The 26,111-nt window shown below is 35.7% G+C and overlaps 1 protein-coding gene and 1 long non-coding RNA gene across 5 annotated transcripts in view; both read left to right on the top strand.

Moving 5' to 3' along the window:
* The window catches only part of LOC106083792 (eukaryotic translation initiation factor 2D), a 54,255-nt gene that overhangs the window by 26,717 nt on the left and 1,427 nt on the right, over positions 1-26,111 (top strand). The window contains exons 1-3 of one of the 4 annotated variants that reach the window (XM_013247042.2): positions 617-790; positions 5,003-5,192; positions 5,273-5,414. In XM_013247042.2, coding sequence (XP_013102496.2) covers positions 723-790; positions 5,003-5,192; positions 5,273-5,414 — 400 coding nt within the window. In that variant the 5' untranslated portion in view covers positions 617-722. Of the gene's footprint in view, positions 1-616; positions 791-5,002; positions 5,193-5,247; positions 5,415-26,111 lie in introns of those variants that run through there. The other 3 variants (XM_059362172.1, XM_013247043.2, XM_013247044.2) reach the window with 3 other exon arrangements.
* Positions 15,094-17,933, top strand: LOC106083794 (uncharacterized). Its single transcript, XR_001220705.2, has 2 exons — positions 15,094-17,683; positions 17,744-17,933. It is a non-coding gene; the product is annotated as an uncharacterized LOC106083794 (long non-coding RNA).

The following is a 26,111-nucleotide window of genomic DNA, read 5'->3' on the forward strand; positions in this document are numbered from 1 at the left end:
GCTCCGTGCAGCAGCCAAAAAAATTAATAGATTTGTGATTACAAACGTATAAATTAGAACATTCAAAACGTAAAACAATAAACAAAATGGGTGTCTTTGGTTACAACTCTGAAATTGACTTAGTCAGTGAACACTGATCCGAATATGCTGATTCCATTGTTCAACAAAAATTGAGTGCAAAAAAAAATTTAGCTTGGACCACCCATCTCCGAGATCTGGGTTTTTTGAAAATCAGTATAATAAGGAGTTCTTTTTGTGGGTGGGATGGCACCTCAGACATTTCGCATTGGATATAGTTATCAAATTTGTGCTCTATTTCCAAATACCTTTAATTTGAGCCCCATATTGCCATTATCGGTAAATATGTATAGTTTGGGGATGTAATGGGACCCCCAAACACTTTGCCCAAAAAATGTAATATCTGATATGTTTCTACTCTTTTGTGTTTTTTTAATTTCATTTTTAAAACGTCGCATTTCGAAATATAGCCGAAGCAGTCGGCATCAAAAATCGACTAGAAGAAATTTTTCGACTTCAACGTCGATTATTCGACTTTTTTAAGCAGTGAAAGTCCACTTCGACTTTTCGATTAATCGAAATCGACACACACAGAGCCTCACACCTATGGAAAATGCATCCTAACGAGGTTGTCGTTGAGAGTGAAAGCATTTCATTGGACAAAAAGTCGAAAAAAGTTTTTTGTAAATAAGTTGAAGCGCATTATGTTCCTTAAAACTTTTAAATTAAAGAGCAATGCTCCTCTGAAAGGTTCAGATGCAAAAAAGTTGCGGTAGGTGTAAAATTCTACTTCTATAAATATATAAAATAAAATGTGTTGTAAAAAAGTATCTTGTACCATTTTCCTCAATATGTATATTGGGTTCTGTTAAATATCCAGATCTGTGAGCTCAGCAACTTGCTTTGTTCTGGTTTGACCGACGAGTATGTAGACTAGGTACTAAGGGCGGCGGATTTCAAGAACGGCATTCACTCGGTAGCTGTCACGGGATATGAGCACCACACAGGATGGAACTTTTAGCTCCAAAATGCCAATAACAGAGCTAGCTACTGGGTAGTGGAATGCTCCGAAGCTGTACAGAGTAGCTGCAACTGCAGTCGTGTCGAGTGGAGAGTCACAGTGATACCGCCGGCTATTGCTTAAGCTGCTATCACACTTATGTGTTTGTGTCATGACATCAAATTTTGCATATGGTAAAGGTGCACACAGTGTGATAACAGTTTTCTCACAAGATTAACAAATTGTAGGCATTACAAAATCAGACTGCTTACATTTTTAGGTTATGTCGTAAGTAAATTGGAGGCCACCGTAGCGCAGAGGTGTTAGCATGTCCGCCTATGACGCTGAACGCCTGAGTTCGAATCCTGGCGAGACCATCAGAAAGCGGTGGTTTTCCCCTTCTAATGCTGGCAACATTTGTGAGGTACTATGCCATGTAAAACTTTTCTTCAAAGAGGTGTCACTACGGCACGCCGTTCGGACTCGGCTATAAAAAGCAGGCCTCTTATCATTGAGCTTAAACTTGAATCGAACTGCACTCATTGATATGTGAGAAGTTTGCCCTTGTTCCTTAGTGGAATGTTCATGGCAAAATTTGCATTTGCATAAGAAAATAACACACAAGTGTGACAGCAAAGATGATGAATCGTTTGTAAATTTACAATTTTGACATACATGATGAATTGCACAAGGGATATGACATGAATTGCAAGTGACAAAAGTGCCTATGATACTCGATATGCAAATATGTGGCTACTGTAACATTGACAACTAGTAAACATCTACCTAGCATTTGTTATTGCAGATATCATAAACGTGGGATCGTCTGCACAAAATGCGATCTCGATGCTGTCAGAGGGTGTGGAATGGGGGATTTCAAATGCAAACTTCTAACATTTCAATGAGTGCTGTTGTTCTTGTTGTTGCAGTGTGTTGTACACTGAGGACTTCATGAAAAGTGCTCTACGTGCCGCAATTTGGGGAGAAGTTTTTTTTGTATAAAAAGATGATTACGGTATGTAGCATTATATTGATCTGAGATAACCTGGTAGCGCATTAAATAACCTAACTACTCGCACTGTAAATGGGTGTGTCGTAAATGAACCTACTCTGGGAATAATCAATTGATTAATTGATCAGCACGCACTGAGGGGCAAAAGATAAATCAGTCAGTTAGAAAATTAGGACGTCGGGTTTTGAAGACTTTTTAGAAAAAAAAACAGCCAACGGAAAACTCACAAAATCGTGGAAAGAACATTTTAAAAATCGACGTACAAATGTTGATATATGATCACATCCCCTAAACAATAATATATAGCGCACTAGTCGCTAAAGGTTAGTTGCACCTTGAAATTTGTATTGTATAGCTGTCGAAGCGCAGGAACAAATCCAATTTGCACTCCCAATTCGCTATGAAATTGTTCATAATACTGAACTACCTATAGATTTGATTCCCACCAAGAGCTTGTTGTTGTAGCAGTGTGTTGTACACTGAGGCGGCAGCCCTTGCCGGTGAAGGACATCGGGCAATCCGGTATGGACAACCGTGGGATTACCAGAAGCGTTCCAACATATAATTTATTACTTTGTTTTATTTATTTTCAAAAGTAATACAAAAGCCTTCGCAGCAACTATAAATAAAATTGCCTTAACATACAGAATCTTACTTATTTGAAAAATCTTCCGAGCGGTGAGATGGGCGGAGAGAGGGTCGTGAGTCGGCGCATCTGGAGGGTGAAGACCCAAAGTTTGTTTCTCTGTCCAGTCAGTTGCCATCATTATTCGTTGAGAGCTTCTTTTCTAATCGTCGCTTGTTGCTATGCAACGTGCCTTCGGCGTTCACTTTGAAACTCATCCTCACAGACGCGTTCCTGGCCGCAATTCGATTCTGTCGTAGGTTAACTTATTTCGGGAGTGTGGAAGTTTCGCTAAGCTCAGAAATAGACTTCAATGGACCATCATAACTCCGGAAATATTCAAATTCTCCATCAAGACCTTAAATTCTACCCTACAAACTGGTTGTTGCGCAAGAATTAACTGAACCCATTTTTTTTGCCCGTCAAAATGCATGCGAAATGCTGATAGGCAACCTGCCTGAAGCTAGTATTTGACAACGTGCAAGTGTTTCTCCAAATAGACTTAAATTTCGTAAAAATTTTCAAAGAAAATTTTCATATGAATAGGTAAATATTTTTCTTTTCTATTTAAAGTTTTGATTAGTAGATACTTTTTGGGTTCAATGTCATTTATTCTTTTTGGGCGAAATGTATTGGGTTGCCTAAAAAGTAATTGCGGATTTTTTAAAAGAAAGTAAATGCATTTTTAATAAAATTTAGAATGAACTTTAATCAAATATATAATTGCCATTTTGTTCGATAACCTTTTGCCATCTTCCTGGCAAATTTAGTATTCCACGCTCATAGAACTTCTGGCCTTTATCTGCAAAAAACTGAACCAAGTGCGATTTTATAGCCTCATCATTGCCGAAAGTTTTACCATTTTAGGAGATCTGCAAAGATCGAAATAAATGGTTGTTGTTGTAGCAGTGTGTTATGCACTGAGGCATCAACCCTTGCCGATGAAGGAATCCATCGGGTCAATCAGGTACGTACAACCGGCTGCCATGGGATTGTAATAAATGGTAGTCTGATGGTGCAAAGTCAGGACTATATGGTGGATGCATCAAAGTTCCCAGCCAAGCTAACTCAGTTTTTTGCGAGTGACCAAAGATGTGTGCGGTCTAGCGTTGTCCTGGTGGAATATGACACCTTTACGATTGACCAATTCTGGTCGCTTCTCCTTGATGGCTGTATTCAATTTGTCCAATGGTTAACAGTAAACATCCTAATTAATCGTTTGGTTCCTTGGAATCAGCTCAAAATATACCACACCCTTCCAATCCCACCAAACAGACAGCATAACCTTCTTTTGGTGGATATCAGCCTTTGAAGTGGTTTGAGCTGGTTCACCATGCTTGGACCATGATCGTTTTCGACTAACGTTATTGTAAACAATCCATTTTTCATCTCCAGTTATGATTCGTTTTAAAAACGGATCGAATTCATTGCGTTTAAGGTGCATATAGGTGCATAAGGTGCACAAGCGTTGATTCGGTTTGTTAAATGAATTTCTTTCAATACATGTGGTACCCAAATATCAAGTTTTTTCACCAGTCCAAGACTTTTTATGTGAAAATGAACGGCTGATTTTGGTATATTTAACTTCTCTCCTATCTCACGCTCAGTTACATGACGATCCAATTCGATTAATGCTTAAAATTTGCTTAAAATTTGTCAACGCCGACTATATGAAAAATCAGCAATTACTTTTTGGGCAACCCAGAAATTGGGTGTTATGACATTAATAATTTTTCAGTTAGTTGGGTGTTATGTCGTATCCATTTCTACCGAGGAACCAAAATTATCGTCAGGAAATGTGAATGCGCCCAAAAAAAAAAAAAAAAATATGAGAAGAAATTAGGCGTTATGACATTTCTCGTTTTCGGACAAATAAAGCTACGCCATATATTATATATTGGGTTGCCCAAAAAGAAATTGCGGATTTTTCATATAGTCTGCGTTGACAAATTTTTTCACAGCTTGTGACTCTGTAATTGCATTCTTTCTTCTGTCAGTTATCAGCTGTAACTTTTAGCTTGCTTTAGAAAAAAAGTGTAAAAAAAGTATATTTAATTAAAGTTCATTCTAAGTTTTATTAAAAATGCATTTACTTTCTTTTAAAAAAACCGCAATTACTTTTTGGGCAACCCAATATATATTGTACTCTCAAATAAAACAAAGAATTTAAACAACAACTAAAGTACTTTTGTTTTTATTGACCTTTCAAATTAGTATGTTTCTCTCACGCACTCTGTACATTGCGGCAAATATAAAATACAAAAAATTAAAGAAAATTTAAAAAAATAAATAATTATTTAACTACACAAATGTTTTTTACTGATCTTTACGTAATAACTTAAAACAGGCAAAGAATTCAGACTGAGTTTTCCCATACGAATCCAGAGTTATTTATGCCAAGCAAAGCTAATGTTACTATATTAAAACTGATTACACATGGTGAGATGCAAACATGTATATATTGCGTGGATAAGTTGCCCATGTTCTTTGAGAATGACGAAAACAAACTGGTGCCAACACTGTACAGTTTGTGGAAGGTGAGAATATTATTTGTTAGGTACTAATCGAGGATGTGACATCTTATTATATTAGTACTTTATTTTGTATTTTCTTTTAGGATCCAGATTTATTGCCTTATTTTACTACACATCCTGGTGTGTTGCCTAAGCTCAACAACGGCGCAGATTTAATGTTACCAGGTGTTGTTGTTCAGGGTGTTGGAATGAACATGTATGGCCATTATAAAAAAGGACAAATGGGTAATGTATACATTTCCTAATTAATGCAATGTTTTAGCGCTTGAAAGAATTGCTCCATTTAACTCCGTCACTAGGTGGTATTCTGAAATTGATAAAGTAAATTGAAACCACGAAATTGCCGTTTTTGGCACCTTCGACAGCTTTTTCGGCTTTTTTTATATATTTATTTTACAGTAATACAAAAGACTCCAGGGTCAAAATATTCGTGCTACCTGGAAATAAAAATGTTATAAATTACTTAGTTTAGGTTAGGTGTTAGGCTTAAGTGGCAGTCTGCCATCAGACTCCCTTAGACGTTTTCGTCCATCGTAATATTTTTCATTTCATTTTTATTCAGTTAATGTAACTTGAAGTCAGGAAGTGGCCAATTTAATCAAATTACATACATTTAATATACGGATTATTATTCCTAGTCCTAGCTAGCTCGTCTGCTGTAGGAAGTGTTTGCGTCCTGGCACCCAGAACTGGTAAATTTAGAATTGTTCAACCATCTTGTTGATCTGCCACAGTAGAGGTCAGTTTTCGAATTTAGAAATACATACGTTCCCCAGAGATTACATTTTTACATGCATATGATCGACATAGGCATTAGTCCATCAGGAGGCATCGGACATCGTACTAAAGCAGGAAATGTTGCCAACAACTTGAGGTCGGCTAAGGTCGCGGCATCTACACAATACTAAGACAGCTTTTTATACCCACCGCCATAGGATGGCGTTATACTTATCTAATCATTCAGTTTTTAGCAACTCAAAATATTGATGTGCAACCCCATAATGAGTATATTATATTTTTGATGGTCTTGACATTCTAATTCAATCTATCCATGTCCGTCTCTCCGTCCGTCTGTTTAAATAACCATAGTGGTCGAATGAATGAAGATTTCTCCTTGAAAGTGCCATATCGGTTCAGATTTCGATATGACTTTCGACTTAACTTCTAAACCCCTAAAAACTGCAATAGCATCTTATAAGGCTAAAAATACACGTAGTCTCTTATCACGACTTCTAACAATCGTTCCAAGTATAGTCCGAATTCGTTTACAACCTGATGTAAAAGCTCCCATATAAATCGAATAAAACTTTCTCTCGATTTGACATTTTGAAATTAACATTGACTGAAATTTTGGGCGCAGTGTTTTTTATTACTAACAATAACAAAATTAAAATGCACCCTTTGGTTGTAGGCATAAAAATTTTTTATAAAAAAAAACTATCAGTATATATATTTTTTAAGGGAAAAACATTTTAATTGGGAAATTTTTTGAAATTATGAGACTCTGTCTTAAAAAAATCTGGCAACCGTGTTTAAAGGCGCCAGTAACACGCCTTGTCTTATCGATCATCATAGGCACTTAGCATTTAAGCAAAAATTGGTTCCGCCCGGCCTCTACCTGAGGGTTTCCACTCGATACCCCTGATGATGTTTTCTATCTTTCGTTTTCTTGGTTCTGTTGATTATACAGATCCAGGAACTCTGCAACTTTGATGGGGAACGCCTAGAGGAATATGGGCCTGAGACGAGTGGGTCTGGCGGGTTAGTTAACAGGTGACGTGAGTCGCGTGGTCCCAAGTTACAATCGGCACACATCCTGGATCTGCGACCGCAATCAACCGGTAGCTACTAACCGCATCTGCTACCGTTTCTGCATTAATGGTGTCTCACCAGCTTAATTTAGAGGTTCTCTGTTACAACCCCAAGCTCTAGGTCATGTAAATCCCAGTTAAGGCTTCTGGGCAGATCATGATATGGATGGTCCCTGCGATCACAACCCAGAAGGCATTGCTTGGACAGAATGTATTTATATATCCGCACGGGTAGGATCTTTGTCTCCTGATGAAGGTGCAACACGTGAGAACTGAGGAGACAGCCCGTCGCAGTTCGAAGAGTGAGATTCTGAAGATTTTTGAATATTATTCCACTGCGTGCCACATAACTGACGAGACCATACTGGCGCTGCATACCTTACAACAGACCATTAAATTGTTTTGTATGTGGTCAACAAGGTTTCAACAATGGTATTAGATGATATTTATATTGTGTCGGGTCGTAAGGATAATCAACTGATTAACACTTTTGCTGGGTTCTATTGACTGTTATGGAACAACAGAGAAATCGTGAAGCATTTTTGAGCAAATCGTAGTTTTCTTCACGCTCTCGAGGTTCACGTTATAAAAAACTTAATACCATATGCTACAATTGCAATGAACAAGGGCATTTTGCTAGAGATTGTCCAGATTGGACAATATTTGGATATAGCTGCTGCATAGACCGACCTGCCAATAAAGGGTCTTAAGCCCATAAAAGTTTTATTTCACTGAAATTTGAAACAGTGGGTTGTTTCAAGCCTCCCGACATCGGAACCAAATACAGTTCATTTAGATATAGCTGCCATTTGAAGCAGTAGGTTGGTTTAAGTCTCCTGACATCCGACTCAAATATGGTTCAGATCGGATCATATTTGGATATAGCTATCGATAGACCGATCTGCTGATAATGCGACTGAAGCCAATAAAAGCTGCATTTATTATCCGTTTTCACTGAAATTTAAATCAATGATGTATTTTAAGCCTCTCGAAATCCGACCCAAATCTGTTTCAGATCGCACCATATTTAGATATTGCTACAATATAGATCGATCTGCCGATAAAGGGTCTGAAGTCCATAAATGCTTTATTTTTTATCCGATTTCGCTGAAATTTAAAACAGATATTTTAAGCCTCGCGGAACCAACCCAAATCTGTTTCAGATCGGTCTATATTTAGATAAAGCTACCATATAGGCCGATCTGCCGATAAAGGGTTTGAAGCCTATAAAAGCTTTATTTAATTTGTAATTTATTTATTTACACCCGCACAACAAGTATATAAAATTCTTACAATTAAAGTGCGGGTAATATTTCCAACAATTGTACATAGTAGACACTTAAAACTAAGAATCTATAGCTATACAATACATCACAGATTTTGAATGAATAACTTACTAACGGAAAAAATTAACATTTGTGGCTTCGTAAATTTGAATTTAACAGAAAAAAGCAAAAAGCAGAAACCAATAAATCCATACAGCTATTGCGGTGCCTGCATGTAGATCAGTTTATGCAGGAAAGTAAGCGACCTAAGGTACAACAAGTGCTGTAAGGAGACGCCATACAGGGATAAAGAATATTCAGAGATGGAGTCGCGCCGTCTCAAGCCAAATACATAACGAGACGCTATTAAAAAAGGTGTTTAGCTTACGTCTACTTACCGAGTCGCAATTAGCAAACAACTCACAGCCGTAGAGAATGCCAGGAACAAGATAAGTCTTTGCCAAGAGAGACCTAACCCGCAGCGAATATCCCTGACTTACGACAGAGTCGATATGATCACTCCAAGTGGTGGATGCATCAAAAGTTCCCAGCCAAGCTCACTCAGTTTTTGGCGAGTGACCAAAGATGTGTGCGGTCTAGCGTTGTCCTGGGGGAATATGACACCTTTACGATTGACCAATTCTGGTCGCTTCTCCTTGATGGCCGTATTCAATTTGTCCAATTGTTGACAGTAAACATCCGAATTAATCGTTTGGTTCCTTGGAAGCAGCTCAAAATATACCACACCATTCCAATCCCATCAAACAGACAGCATAACCTTCTTTTGGTGGATATCAGCCTTTGAAGTGGTTTGAGCTGGTTCACCATGCTTGGACCATGATCGTTTTCGACTAACGGTATTGTAAACAATCCATTTTTCATCTTCAGTTATGATTCGTTTTAAAAACGGATAGAATTCATTGCGTTTAAGGTGCATATCACAAGCGTTGATTCGGTTTGTTAAATGAATTTCTTTCAATACATGTGGTACCCATATTAAAATTGACGCCAAACAAACAAATGTAAACAAAATTTCGCGCACTTTTTTTCTAAAGCAAGCTAAATGTAACAGCTGATAACTGACAGAAGAAAGAGTGCAATTACAGAGTCACAAGCCGTTGAAAAAATTTGTGAACGCCGACTATATTACTACTATATTACCAACAATTACTTTTTGGGCAACCCAATATATTTGTACATCGTCAGCGTACATATGTACTTCACAATAAGATAATTGACTCGCCAAGTCTTTACTGTAAAATGAAAAGAGAAGAGGACCCAGAATTGATCCCTGAGGAACACCTTTTAAAATAAGCAGAGGTGACGATACAGAAGACTTATAACTGACAGACTAAGTGCGGTGTGACAAGTACGACAAAATAAGACGAACGGATGTAGAAGAAAAATTGTAAAGATGTCTCATCCTATCACATAACAAGGAATGATCCACAGTGTCAAATGCCTTAGAATGGTCAAGAAGAACAAGGCAATTTATCTTGCAGTTACGCTGCTGTGGTTAGGTCGAAACTCGGACTGTCTCACATATAACAAAGAGTTCTCGTTGACAAAAGACGATATTTGCAAATACAATATTTTCTCAAAAACCTTTGACAAGTAACAAAGAATCGCAATTGGTCTATATTCCTTGGAATTCTTAGGCAGTGGGATAACCTTGGCATGTTTCCACGCTAATGGAAAGTAACTCGTGGTCAAAATCTTATTGAAAACATAGGTTAAATAAGGAATAATAAGGGGGAGCAAGAGTCTTACAAATCTAGGATCAATGCCATCAGATCCGACAGAGTTAGACTTTACAGTCGCAACACACTCAAGGACATCGGCGGGACCAATACAGCTGAAGTTAAAATCAGAGTCGTCATCGAGAGAGGGGAAGATATTGAAGCCATAGAAATTGGGATCAACTGGGATCTATGGGACATTAACAAAGGCATCATTAAGCCCATTGATGTCCAAGTTTGTTGAGCATCTATTAGTATCTTTCCAAATTCCTATGTCTCGAATAACCTTCCACTGTAATATTGGGTTGCCCAAAAAGTAATTGCGGATTTTTTAAAAGAAAGTAAATGCATTTTTAATAATACTTAGAATGAACTTTAATCAAATATACTTTTTTTACACTTTTTTTCTAAAGCAAGCTAAAAGTAACAGCTGATAACTGACAGAAGAAAGAATGCAATTACTGAGTTACAAGCTGTGAAAAAATTTGTCAACGCCGACTATATGAAAAATCTGCAATTACTTTTTGGGCAACCCAATAGTAGTCTTTCTTCGCTAACTTAATCAACTTATTGACGTTCTCTTGCTGAGGAAAGGCATCATGTAACTCAGGCGTCCTGAAACGTCTCCACCTGCGACATATTCCTCTCGTGAATAGCCGAACGAATATCCCGGAAGAACCACGGTTTCGATCTGGAGGTCCCTTCTCTAGTCTTGAGTGGAACCGTAAGTTCCTGCAAGTCACGGATATTCCTCTGTAGAAAGTCAGTTTGTTCATCAATAGTTTCCATACGAAATATCAGATCCCAGTCGATGAGCACAGCACTCGAAAGCAAAAAATCATGGTCGAGACTGGCAAAATCTCTATATGAATAAATTTTCCTAGTCCTGTTCAGCTCAAATTTATAACATAAAAGGATCAAGTCATGGTTCGAAAAACATGAGGCTGACAGTTTGTCGTATAGGAGGACTTTAGAAGTGTCACTAATAAAGTACAGATCGAGAAGCGTGCTGGAGGTTGTGGAAAAATGCGTGGGAATTTTTGAATTGACAGGTAAAAGCCCCAAGGAAGACATTTCAAACTTCAAGCCCGTGTCCTGTAAAACGTTAGAGTTGAAGTCCCCAGCAATATAATGTCTGAGTAAGCAAGAGATAGGTTCAGGAACAGAGAAAAAATTTCGCGTATCCGTATGGTTGTTCGGTCTATAAACGCACCCTACAATTTTTTATCCGATTTCGCTGAAATTTTAAACAGTTAGTTGCTTTATGCCTCCCGAAATCCGACCTAAATTTGGTTCGGATCTGACTGTATTTAGATATAGCAAACTTCCGATTAAGGGTCTTAAGCCCATAAAGGTTTTACTTATTACCCGATTTCGCTAAAATTTTAATCAGTAAGTTGTTTTAAGTCTGCCGCCATCTGACCCAAATATGAATCAGACCAGACTATATAGATATAGCTGGCTTATAGACCGATCTTCCAACTTAGGGTCTTTATCCCATAAAAGGCGGATTTATTGTCTGATTTCGATGAAACTGTTACTCGTATATGAGTTCTCGGGACCTGAATAGAAATTGATAGAGACCAGCCCCTATTAAGATATTACTATGGATTTAGTAGTCGGGTTATAATAAAATAGGATGATTATTATATTATGGTGGTGGGTATCCAAATTTCGCCACGGCCGAATTTAACACGTTTTTACTTTTTTTAACTTGTGATTTTCTCGTACTAACGCTCTCTAAGTCGAGTAAAATTTGTGTCTCTAAATTTTTAGTTGAACCAATGAATATATATATCCTTAGTTTTAGAGGGGTTGGCCTCTAAATGATTTAAAGTACACCAACGAAGAAATTGTTCTTAACAATAAATAATATAAAATTCTTTTCCTGTTCGAGCAAAGTTCATTTATTTATAATTCTTCGTTTATTTCTCTTAACATAATGAACTCAATGGTCGAAGATACCTTGCATTGATGGGGACTTTTGAATTACATTAGGTGTGGAAGTTTTGAGGGTCGTACATTGGTAGATCGCAGTTATATCGAATTTACAGCGTGTTTGCGATGTGAGTATGGCACCTTGCCACACTAGCTGTTACATGTGTTTTGTGTTGTAGTGATGGATTTTTTGTACCTAAAACTACAACTTCTTCCATGGTATACACATGGCATCTTTTGGAAGTTGTGTTGGTGGCTTCGAATGCTAGATGGCGTCAACGGCTCTCGCTGTTGCTCTGAATGTCCAAGTTGGAATCCCGGCCAGGCTCTACCGAATTTTTATTCTCAAAATTTTTGCCTGTTATGGCGATCACCTATTTATAATTTCTCGTTTATTTCCCTTTCAAAACGAGCTCAATGATCGAAGAAAAGGAAAGCTTGAGGTCAGATCACACTAGCCACTATGAGCCGCGTTTCGTCCTAGGTGTATACTTTTCAATCACAAAACACAACTTCCAAAAGATCCACAGATAACATGTGTATTAGAATGTCCCAAAAAATAACAAGTGTTTTTTTTGTGAAACCCTCGATTTCTTTTCCAATAAACGAAATATTATGGCGACCGCTTAACCAAAAGACGTACTGAAACATTGTCCAACATTTGAAAAAGTGGCTTTTTTATATATTTATATATATATTCTTGGTCGTTGTAAAAATTTAAGACTATATAGCCATTTCCGTCCGTCCGTCTTTTTCTTCTTTCTTTGTTCATAGGCAGGTTAAGTTCGAAAATTTATTATATTGGAATATATCCTCATATAGCCCGATCTTCCGATTTAAGATTTTAGGCCAATTAAACCCACATTTATTATCCAATTTCTCCGAAATTTAGCACAATGTTTTGCGTTAGGCTCCTCGACATCCGTACTAAGTATGATCAAGATTGGTTTATATTTGGATATAGCTGCCATCATGGACGTAGTCTGGAGGGGGCTTCCGGGCCCGAGCCCGCTCAATGAATTTTGCCTAAACTTGTTTAAATTCTTTTAATTTTTCTTTTCTATTTCAAATAGAAACAAAAACAAACAAAACCCATTGGTCTAATCTGGACACAATTCTAATAACGAAATTAAATTTTTATGGACAACATTTTAATGAAATTTTTTGAAATGTTAATACACTTTTTTCAAAATGTCTATAAATTTTTTTCTAACGACAAAATTTCAATGAAAGATTATCTGAAGGCAATTTTTTTTCTAAAAGATAAATTTGAACAACAACTTTTCAAACGACATTTTCCTACAATTTTTTTCTAAAGACAAATTTTTATAAATATTTTTAAAGACAAAATTGGAGGCCACCGTAGCGCAGAGGTTAGCATGTCCGCCTATGACGCTGAACGACTAGGTTCGAATCCTGGCGAGACCATCAGAAAAGAAAAATTTTTCACCGGTGGTTTTCCCCTCCTAATGCTGACGACATTTGTGAGGTACTATGCCATGTAAAACTTCTCTCCAAAGAGGTGTCGCACTGCGGCTCGCCCTTATCATTGAGCTTAAATTTGAATCGGACTGCACTCATTGATATGTGAGAAGTTTGCCCCTGTTCCTTAGTGGAATGTTAATAGGCAAAATTTGCAATTTGCAAAGACAAAATTTTAATGAAATTTTCTTTTAAATCCAAATTACAATATAAAAAAATAAAAAATACAACTTTTGAGATTGTTTTAAGCAAACAATTATTAAAATGTTCTTTAAGAAACATTTAACAAAAATTCTAATGGAATATAATAATTTCGTAATTGTAAGTCTGAAAATCTTTAGTTAAACTTTAGAAAAATTGGGCAGAGTGTAACATTTTTTCAAAAATGTCAAAGTTAACTTTTTGAATTTTTTATTTTTTTCCAAGAAAATTACGATGAAAAAAATCTTGCGAATAATTTTTCCCTTAAGTGTTATGTACGAAAAAGTTATGTGAAATTGGACGAGTCAAGTTCCATGTTTACAAAAAATTCCAAACTCCCTAAGAAATGAAATGTGTTAAAAAAGGAACGACTTTTGTTGAATCCTATAAGCCAGCAGAGTTTTTTCTATGAGAGCAAGTTTTATATAACACCAACGTTTGGTGCTAGGACATTTAACATCAATATGTGGGAATCTTGGGCTAGTTGAATGAAAAAGTTATATAAAGAATGTACTTTTTGAGAATATTTGAAAATTGCAGGATATTGTCCGGCTTTAGATCATTGTTTAATGTATTCTATTAAAAGAATAGTACGACAAAAAACATTTAAAAGACAACAAAAAGTGTGTTGTTGTCGAAAATGAAATCGTGATACAGGAAACCAGTCAAATGCTTTGGTGCTAGGACATTTAACATCAATATGTGGGAATCTTGGGCTAGTTGAATGAAAAAGTTATATAAAGAATGTACTTTTTGAGAATATTTGAAAATTGCAGGATATTGTCCGGCTTTAGATCGTTGTTTAATGTTTTCTATTCAAAGAATAGTATGACAAAAAACATTTAAAAGTCAGCAAAAAGTGTGTTGTTGTCGAAAATGAAATCGTGATACAGGAAACCAGTCAAATGCTTCTACACTGGTTTCCTGTATCACGATTTTATATTCGACCAAGAAAAATCATCAGAAGATGTCAAATGTATATGTATATTAAATATTTGAAAATAGTTTGCTCTTTCAAAGTTATAATTTTTAAGGACATAAATTATTTATTATTTGATGAAAATAAATCAAATAAAATTTAAAATGCAAAAATTAATATATAAATTTTAGGCGACCAGAAGGTTTTCTTTCAAAATTGTACATTTAGGTACTAAAACATATAAAATGACACTTTCTTAACAATTTAAGCAATTTAGTTGGGCGACCGGTCCATCTTGGCAGCATGTACCGGGCGACTAGAAGATTTTTTTGATATTCCTACATGTTGGTACTAAAACGTAAAAAATTTTACTTTCATTTCAGACTGAACTACATTTCTGAAATTTGGGATACAGTTACATCTTGGCAGTATGTACCGGGCGACTAAAATTGTGTTTTAGGCATTCGTACATTTTGGTACTAAACCATACAAAATGTTACTTTCATTTCAGACTGAGCTACAGTTCTGAAATTTGGGATACAGGTATATCTTAGCAGTATGTACCGGGTGACCAGAAGATTTTTTTGATATTCGTACATTTCGGTACTAAAACGGTACTTTCATTAAAGACTGAGCTACAGCTCTGAAATTTGGGATACGCGTACATCTTGGCAGTATGTACCGGATGACCAGAAGATTTTTTTGAAATTTGTATATTTACGTAATAAAACGTACAAATTGCGTAACAGTTACACTTTGACAGTAAATGTCGGCCGACTAAAGTTTCTTTTTTTCTTTATTGGTACATTTAAGCACTAAAACTTTCAAAATGTTACTTTAGGAATTAGGCTAAAGCTCTTAAAATTGCGATACAGTTGCACCTTAATAATGGGTGTAGCATCGGGGGCAGCGAAGCGACAGGTCATATGATAGTTTCTTATAAAAATAAAGGGTGATTGGTTTGCTATTATTTTTTGGCAACGCTGGTTTAAGCAACTCACGCACGTTTCGTATTTTGTTTCGCTGTCGAACATCTTCAGTTTGGTCTATAATTTAACCATGAATTGTCTTAAAAAGAACAACGCTTGCAAATGATTGAATTTTATTATCATGGGTACGTTAATAAGCAGAATTGTCGATTTTGGAGCAAAGATCAGCTAGAAGCATTGCAAGAGCTACCAATGCATAAAAAAGTCACAGTTTGGTGCGGTTTATGGGATGGTGGCATCATTGGACCATTCTTCTTCAAAGATGATGCAAATCGTAACTTAACTGTGAATGGTGAGCGCAATCGTGAGATGATATCCAAATTTTTTTACCTAAAGAGCTTGACTTGCATGACATGTGGTTTCAAGAAGACGGTGCTACATGCCACACAGTACGCATAACAATGGACTTATTGAGAGGCGAGTTCGGTGAACATTTTTTATTATTGACGCATTGGAAGAAAACATTGAAGCATTTATACGTAAGATATCGACCGAAATGTTGCAGAGTATGCGAAAATTGGACAAAGCGGATAGACCATTTGAGGCGCAGTCACGGTCAACATTTGCATGAAATGATCTTCAAACATTAAATTATATGAACCGTACTAACGATTCACTCAGTTCAAAATTACTGGCACATATAAAACTGCTCTCTGGGACACCTGTTTTTTCATCGCAACATCTAACGCCAAAGCTTGTACTTTTGCAATAATATGAGTAAAATCGGACTATGCTATTGTATATTGGGAGTTGCAAGCGCATCTGAACCGATTTTGATAAAATTGAGCAAATGTGTGAAAATATTTAATAAAACTATCACTACAAAATTTCCTGAAGATCAAAAGTTGTAGCTAGTACGCCCTTATACGTTTTAATCCGCTGATACATATATATAGGTGCTATATCTAAATCTGAAGCGATTTGGATGAAATTGAACTGAGATTTTCAAATAGGTAATAGAACTTTCCATACCAAATTTCATACAAATCGGTTAAAATTGTGGCAACTACGAAAATTTAGGCTATATCTAAATCTGAACCGATTTTTACCTAGATGAAAAGCGTTTGTCCCTAGGCTAAAAAAGTGATATGTACATCTCTTCCAAAAATAATGACCTATTACGAATTACAAAAGAATTATTGCAGACCAAATAACAAAACCTCCGATTCACTCAACGTTTCTTGAATGTTCATAGGAACATTTCTTTTGGTATAATTCATACCCACCACCGTCTTCCACTTCCGAGTATCTAAAGCGACTTTTCCATCACCAAAAATACCGTTCGTGATTTTGCACAAATAATTCTATTTATAAACGTATCTTTCTATGATTTAAGCGCCCTCGCGACATTTTTCCATTCAATTTAGAGTTGTCCGATCAAAGTTGAATCGAACAGAACTCATTGATATGTGCGCAGTTTGCCCTATCGACAGTTTCATTGGTCCAAAAAGGTGCTATGCCATGTAAAACTTCTCTCCAAAGAGGTGTCGCACTGCGGCACGCCGTTCGGACTCGGCTATAAAAAGGAGGTCCCTTATCATTGAGCTTAAAAACTTGATCCGGACTGCACTCATTGATATGTGAGAAGTTTGCCCCTGTTCCTTAGTGGAATGTTCATGGGCAAAATTTGCATTTGCATTTTTGAATAAGAATGTTAGAATATAATACAAGACATTTGATTTGTGACTACGTCTTGAAGGACAATAGATCCATGTTAGAAACCATAAATAAAATGCCTTAGAAACCTTTTAAGGTTTATTATTGATACAAATTCTTATTTAAAAAACTAAATCCCCCTTTTACATTTTTCTCTGTCTATGGGACAATTAACATGTTTACCCGTAGACCTTTTATGTTTGAAAACCGTGACCATTTTATGCTGTTATTGGAAACTGTCTATGTTCATAATAAAAACAAATATGCAATAGCAGGGCCTAAATTATTCAGAGCAATACGCAGCATTTCCCGCTTTCGAAAAGGCGTTAGCAACATACACAGGTAGCAGCTGAAAACTATGCAAACCATTCCCTGTCGCGCCGGGATTACAACGCTCAGTCTGATGTACACATTCTCCAAGAAACGTGGTTGACGGTAACAAAAAAAAAATTAAAAAGTGCAAGAATATGAAATAAATGACCAAGACAAATTTGGTGAGTCAAGATATCCATCTCTTCTTTCTGTTCAACTAATATTTTCCTTCCTCGTCTCAGAATACAATTACAGGAAGAAATTGAATATGATACAGTGGTGTAAAAGGAATTTCCAGCATGACAGGGCCTAAAATTTTGGTAATCATTAAAAATTAAAAAAACTAAAAGTATTCTGTTGCTTTACTGGACTTTATTTAACTTTGTTTGGAGGAAATTTTAAAATTGAAATGCCTTCTACAATTTATGCAAATGATTTCGCGATTTACAGTCGGTTTCACTAAGTTAATTCTTTCTATTCCCTCGCACGCTATCAGACAAATGGAAATGCGAAAGAAAGTAGACGTAAGTAATTTGCTTTGTAATCGGGTTTCTCTATGGGCTGTATTGGCATCAGTTATAAGAAGACAAGTGTCCAATACGCTCACTTGCATTTTGGCTTTCTTGAGCTAAAGAAAGCCCGGTCGACATATGATAACTATGAAAACCTCACAGGCTGGAATGTTAAGCTCCGATTTGTGTGGCGTCCATCGTTATCACGGGAAGCTTAGCTGAAAGCTACCGGGCGCGTCCACAGGTTGCGGATGGTGGAAACCTCCGTTTTTATGCGGAGTAGCTGCAAATGCGGCCTCGGGCAGTCAGCGGTTTCCTAGAGGAGAGTCTCAGTGAGGAGCAAGGTGGCACTGGTTCTTAATTAAATACTGAGTGCCAATGATACTCGAGATGACAGACGAGTTATTGGCGCCTTCAAATAAGCAATGGTCAACATAAGCGTCTGTTCTCAGGCTAGGGGCGGCTGGGGGCGACGTCGGATCTTGGAGCAAGCGGCTCGCCACAACGAGGGATACATGTGCAATCCCACAAAACCCATGCGGTTGGGGCGCTAGGCCAGTAACCCGCCCCCGGAAAACTATGAGAAACAAAGGAAAGTAAACGGACCCCCCAACGCTGACGATCCACGCAAACGAAAAAAGGACCATGATTTGCGGATCTGCACCTGAAATAACACACTCTAATTGTAATTATCTATATTGGTCAATTTTGTGGCTTTTTGTTAAGTGTTCTGAATGAATAAATAAATAAAATAAAAAGTTGCAGTATACCCGCTGGCGGATGACGTCATAACAACACCAAACGTTGACGAACTATACTATGAATGAATTTGGCTGTGGATGTGTGGTTAGTCGGAGACTGAAACCTTGTCTCAAGCTTTACTCCGGTGGATGAGAGGCTAGCCACAAACCGCATAAAAGCAAAATTCTTCAACATCAGCCTTCAGGACGAGCAGATCAGGATATTTTCTAGGAGCACCTACAGAGAGAATATAACGTCCGATAATGGGTTGATGCTAATAGATTTCGCCGCGGCAAAATACATGGTAGTAGCAGCAACAGATTTTAACATAAAAATAATAATAACTCGGCATGGCTGTTACCCGATAAAAACACGAGGAACCAAATTGATCACGTTGTGATAGATGGAAGGCATTCATCCAGCTTGTTAGATGTACGATCGATCCGTGGAGCAAGTATAGATTCGGATCGTTACCATGGCGAGGAAAGTACGATCTGACACTGGACGGAAAATTGACATTGAAAAGCTGCAAACACAACAGATGGCAACTATGACTAGAGGCGACACGCTGATAAGGCATCAGCTTGTCTGCGCAAACTGGCTAGAAGAACGCATACCCGATTTCTGCAAAATTAATAAGACCCTAGAATGACACTTCCGGATGCACATTCTTAGTAAGAATCTCTTCGAACCATTTACTCAGACAAGGAGACAGCCAATCGTGCGATCTCTTTAATATCCTGCTGGAGAAGATTACACGACATGCAGATGTGAATAGATATGGAAACTTCTCACATATCAATGAGTGCAGTCCGATTCATGTTTAAGCTCAATGATAAGTGCCTCCTTATTATAGCTGAGTCCGAACGGCGTGCCGCATGGCGACACCTGTTTGGAGAGAAGTTTTACATGGCATAGTACCTCACAAACCACCGCTGACAAATTTTTTTCTGATGGTCTCGCCAGGATTCGAACCCAGGCGTTCAGCTCATAGGCGGACATGCTAACCTCTGCGCTACGGTGGTGGTACAACCGATCAGATAAAGAAAATGGAGAAAGTTTGGAACCACAAATTTGAGATAGTCAGTAACATTATATACTAATTTAGGGTTGCAGCCAAAAGAAACATAACAGACATTATTAAGAGTAAGAGATCAACAACAAAGAACAATAAAGGAATACTAGAAACAATGCTAGATGATGTAATAAGAAAACTGCTACAATTGAAATTTAAAATAACGGATATTAAACTAAAGGGACCTTAAAACTAATAAAAACCAATTTTAACACTACCCACCGCTTAAGTCTGTTCGTCTCCAATAGGCACAATTCCCATTCCATATGAGGCTAACCGCTCTAGATGCACCACTTTCATTTTTGACCTTGAACATCCGTCCTTCTGGATGCGATATACGATGTCATTATTATTCTGATGATTTTATTTTCTTGATGATTTTGTAGGGGCCTTATGTCTCAAAAACTAAATTTATCACTATAAGCTTAGTATTTTAATAAATAATTATACTACTAATTATAGACGGATGTTCACGTTTTATGGCAAGTATTTGATTGAAAATGAAACTATGTGACTATACTGAACTCTTTCACTTCTTTTCCAAAAGTCTATAAAATATTGTGGATATGGCGAAACGCAACTTTTGGAAAAATACGGTGCTTACTCCTATGCGACCATTTGCAATTGGACATTTTTCGAAAGTCATTGGAAACTAAAAGTGTGAACATTTTTATTTTAAAAAGTGTAAATTCGAAATATAAAATAAAACAATGATTAATATAAGAATAAATAGTACATTACCATTAAATGCATTATTTCATGCGTATTAGTTGAAACTGAATGGAATAGAAGCACAGATTTTGAAAAAAGTTTGTATAGATAAAATAACACATAGTAAAAATTTCGAACATATTTGTCCATCAATTGTGTTGAGTTCAGTTCAAAATATTATTATTTAATATGAGAATTAATGTTACATCTACAAATTACTGAATTATTTCCTACATTTTAGTGGTAATTGAATGAAATTTTACAAAAAGTTTGTACAGTTGTATTAACACAGTAAAAATTTCGAACATTTGATTCCATTAATTGTGTTAAGTTCAAAATGTCTTTCACGATTCATCTATGCACTAAATAAATAATAATTTAGTTCCGTTTAGTTAACGTTGAATCATAACCAAGTTCAATTGATGTGATTATATTTTAGATCTGTTATAGCTGGAAACCAATAAAAATGTCTTAAGTGTTCTTTAGTGTAGTTTCGAATCTGCGTAGAATGCATTAATCAAATACGCTTTCAATCAAACTTCCGATTTATATATTTAGCTCTTGGCGACTAAATTCTTATTCCAAAGAACTTCTAATGCGAAGAGGAGGACATAAAAGATTAGGCTCCACCGAACTTTACACCAATGTGTGTGTGTGTCCTAGGATTGAGCAGGGACCCAAACAATTGCATATTTTCAATGTGTTTTTTTTTTTTTTTGATTTATTAAAAAATTGATTAGAATTTCGAAAATTTCAACATTTTTTATTTGAATCAATTAAAAAATTTATTGAAAATTTAATAAAAATCTAAAGTAAGTTTTTAGTTGGATCGACAAAAAATTTTTTTAGAAATTTCAAAAATTTTCAATCATTTTAATTGAATGCGCAATATTTGAAATTGAAACTTTTTTCAATCACTTTTGAAAACTGATTGATTTTTTCATTTTTGTGATTGTAGCAGTTTAAAATTTTTTCTGTATACAAGGAAATGTTTTACTCATTTAAAAGTTTTAACACTCTTCTAGAATAACTCCCAGAGTCGAAGGCTTTCGCCAAATCCAGAGAGATAGGATAGAGTCTGTGAGTTCAAGCAATAAAAATGTACTGCCTTATTCATTTGGTAAGGAATAGGTTTATTTCCTGATCAGATTTCCTTTATAGAACTGTCAAATAAATCTATTTCACCGAAGCTTTCTTGATAGCTTTTATTGAACTAACTCGTTAAAAGTAGAATTCATTTGACATAAGTGAGAAAAAAGGAAGATGCATGTGGGTTGCCATATTTCAACGAATAAAAGAAGATTACCAATTTACATAACATACCCCGGCTCAACCCAAGTGCATTACATAACAATTTCAAAAAATTTAATTCAAAAGTTTAAATGCTTTAAAGTCTTTGGTTGTTCAGTACTTTAGTAAATACATCATCAGCATTATCTTCGGAGCTTCGATGGAGCTCTGTGCAACCGCAGTCTGCTTCTGGGATTCCCATGCAAACCTTTTGTCAAACTCTGGTACCCTAAAAATTTAATTTTGGTTTCTAAGCTTCAACTTTCCACCAGTACTTTGTTTTTGTAGGGTAACAGCATCACACCCGAATGTACGAAAATGTGCCACGGGTTTAACCACTCTAACATCTGTTTCTAATGTAAGTGGCCGTATTAAAGGCTTCAGTCCATAAATTCTGAGGGAGACAAATTCTGGAATGACAAAAAAATTTAAAAGAAAAAAATTTGAATGACAAAAAGATTGGAAATACGGGACAAACAAAACGTTAATGAGAGTAAAAATCACGTATTTTGTCTGAAGCAATACTGTCCCTTTCCCCTCAGAATATACTGTCTCTCCCGACGCCAAAAGTATTCCTTGCATTTCACTCTCCAATGAAATAAATAGCTCTCGACTGCGACGCATATGACACGATGCGCTACTGTCTAAAATTCATGAACCGCGACTTATTTCTCTGCTTATTGCACCAAAAGCTGATGCTTTTAGTTTCTCTTCTCTTCCTTTTTCGAAACGGTTGTTCTTTCCATGGAATTTTTTGTTGGATTTCATTGTTTTTTCTCGATCACCATTTATGTTCTCTACACCAACCACAAAGCTTTCCGTCTCCTCAGGCGACGCAAACAGCACAGATACAAAGTCTTCCTTGAGTTCATTCCCAATTGTTTTCAAATCGTCGATTATTTCTCGATATTCACCAATTTGTGATGACAATTTTTCCAAAGAATTAATTTTAATACGCACCAGTTTCTTAAAAAGGTTCACTTCTCTACAGGCCGTATTTGCCTTATAAAGAGTCTCACAGTCTTTTATATTCATTAGTTTACTTGGTCTTATACTCAAATTTATCATTGTGAGTGCCTTTTGGTCAATCGCCTTCCAGGCTGCTTGTCTATAAGCCTCCTTTGGACACATATTTTGCAACTTTAATTCACACAATCCAATCTTAAACGCGTTGGTCTGGACCCCTAACCTTTGTTGTTCCTTGCAATCGAAATAAAACACCGTCGCTTTCTTGATAGCTTTTATTGAACTAACTCGTTAAACCTAGAATTCATTTGACATAAGTGAGGAATGGGAGAAAAGGAAAGATACAAGAAATATCAAATTAATTTTTTAATTGAATAAACTCAAATGTTCTATGTATTAAAATGTTTGAGAAAAGCGCGCTATATAGGCCGCACCCTCCATTGGTTCACATATGTAACCCATTTTAATTATCTACATGGGCCAGTTTTGTGGCTTGTTCTGAATGAATAAATAAAATAAATAAATGTGTAAAACTCCAGGAGGACGAATTTGAGGTTTATGTTTGGGTCCATGATCACTTTTCATAATGCAATGCAAATTATTGTTCCCCGAATTTAAAAGAAAGAGCCGAGGCGGGTTTTGGTCTAGATATTGACATAAACTAACAGTAATTAATATATTTTTATTACAGTAATTTCCTGAATTACATGCATTGATGAAGTAAACCCAACTGAAAAACATTTATTTAAAATATTTTATAATTAGATCGATGCTAAAACAGCCGTAATGCGATTGATATTAATATTTTGATAATATATAAGAATTGCGTCTAGAAATTTGAAAAGGTAGTCACTGCTGCTTGTGGGGTAGTTTTATCGTCTATACATAGAAAGTATTTATCAATATTTCGAGCGCCTAGAATTTATCAGAAACGAACAGTCATAACAATGCTGTTGAGTCTAAAAAATTTCCGATTGAACTAAAAAATGATTGAAAGAAATATTTTTCCTTTATAAAATCAGCTCTTTTAAATGAATTGGCGAACGAATCGAGTGACATTTTTAAATCGAAAATTTAAAAATTTTTGATCATGATCGTGATCATGTAAAAAGTTCAGATTTAATTAAAACAATGATTGAAACAATTAATTTTTAATTGAAATTGCCAAAATGTTCAATCACGGTCCTAATTGAAAAAAGTTCAGATTCAGTTAAAAATATTTTTTTCTGAGTATGTGTGAATTACTCTTTTTAAATATTTTTAATTCTCTCCGTAAATAAAAATTAAATTATTTGACATGTGCCACAAAGATTGCACCATAATGTTGCAAGGTCTATTACAGTAGATAAAATTACAATAATATTTTCTCCTTCCCCTTCGAATTACACTTTTGCACGATTTCCATATTTACAGGTCTTCCAATTTTGTTAGGTTTAACAATAATATTAATAATAATACATTGATAAAAACACAGACACACATCAATGATAGTTGGAAGATGGCTGGCAATAAATTAAAATTATTAGGTACAGCGGTCAAAAAAAGTATTCATCATTCAATGTTTTTTTTTTAATAAGTCTACAAAAGACAATTGGAATAAAAACATATTAAACTAATGATGCAGTAGTGCTTGTGTGATATATATGTACACAATTTCATTGTTTTTAAAGAAAAAAATAGTATTTATTGGAACAAAAAGGGCCATTTTACAGCTGAACACAAAAAATTAAACAAAAAAGTATTCATCATTGCAAAAAAACAAAAAAATAAATAACATAATTTAAAAAAATTAATACTTTGTTATTCGACCACCGCGTCTTATAACTTCTTTTAAACGGTTTGACATCGATTGGACTAATTTAGCGGTTATATTTTGGTCTATATTAGTCCATTCCTCCATTATCACCTGTTGCATTTGACTCTTGCTCGAAAAATTGCGCGTTCTCAATTTGCGTTCGAGATGTTCCCAAAGATGTTCAATTGGGTTCAAGTCGGGACTTTGAGGAGGAGTTTTAATGACTTTGGGGCAGTTATACAGCATCCACATCTTGGTATTTAAAGCAGAATGTTTGGGGTCATTATCTTGATAATATTGAAAGTTATTACCAAGCCCAAGTTTTACAGCACTATCTTTTAAATTCCTCTTTAAAATGTCAATGTAATACTTATGATCCATTACTCCATTAATAATTTCAAGATTTCCCGCTCCTGAAGCCGCCATACACCCCCAAACCATTAAACCACCTCCACCATGTTTTACAGTAGCAACTGTGTTTCGTTCTTCAAGCTCTGTATTTGGTTTTCTGTACACTATGACCTTTCCATCGCACCCAAAAAGATTAAACTTGCTCTCGTCTGCAAAAATGACTGTTTTCCAAAATGATTCGGGCTGTTTTACATACATTTTTGCGAAGTTTAGCCTTTTCACTCGGTTTATTTTATTTATAAAGGGCTTCTTACGTGCAGTTCTTCCTCTGTAACTATGCCTTTTGAGTGTATTTCGAATTGTTTGTGTAGTAACTTCCTTCCCTAAATATTCCATAGTGCATTTGTCTTCGGAGTTTTCTGAACTTGCCGCACTAGCCAACGCACATCTCCAACTGAAAGTGCTTTTGGTCGACCAGATCTTGGTTTATTGTCAACAGTTTTCGTTTCTGTCCACTTTCTGATGATGGATTGTATAGTAGATCGTGGTCTATTTAATATTTCACTGATAGTTTTTTGAGTTAAACCATTCCTGTGGTGTTTTATTATCAAAACTTTTACCTCATCAGAAACCTCGTTTTGCTTACGACCCATTTTGACAAAAACTATATTTTCAATGAAATTAAATATTTGCTTTCAAGGGCATAGCCTCCTTTACTAAATAAAACAGAAAAGGGGGATTCCCAAATAATATTTGAATTTGACTTTGATGATAGCACATCAATGATGAATACTTTTTTTGTTCTGTTTTTGGTGTTATTATATAAAATTGCATTTTTTGCGCTAATTAAATTTATTTTTTGAATTTATTTTAAAACATATTACGAAAAATAAACTATTGCATAAAACTGCATTATTTGTTTACTTTAAATTTTCTTCAATTACCCAAAATAAGTGAATTTATTATCAATTTTGCTAATGATGAATACTTTTTTTGACCGCTGTATATACTTTAACAAATTAAGCTATTAACATTTTTTGTCCGCTCTTAATTTTAATTACGTTTATCCCTTTAATTTAATTTACTAAACCATTTCTGTAATGTGATGCACATAAGACCCATAAAAATATTTCATTAATTAAATAACCTAATTCTTTTTTCTAAAACAG

The sequence above is a fragment of the Stomoxys calcitrans genome, chromosome 2, assembly GCF_963082655.1.
Source record: "Stomoxys calcitrans chromosome 2, idStoCalc2.1, whole genome shotgun sequence".
Classification (NCBI taxonomy): Eukaryota; Metazoa; Arthropoda; class Insecta; order Diptera; family Muscidae; genus Stomoxys; species Stomoxys calcitrans.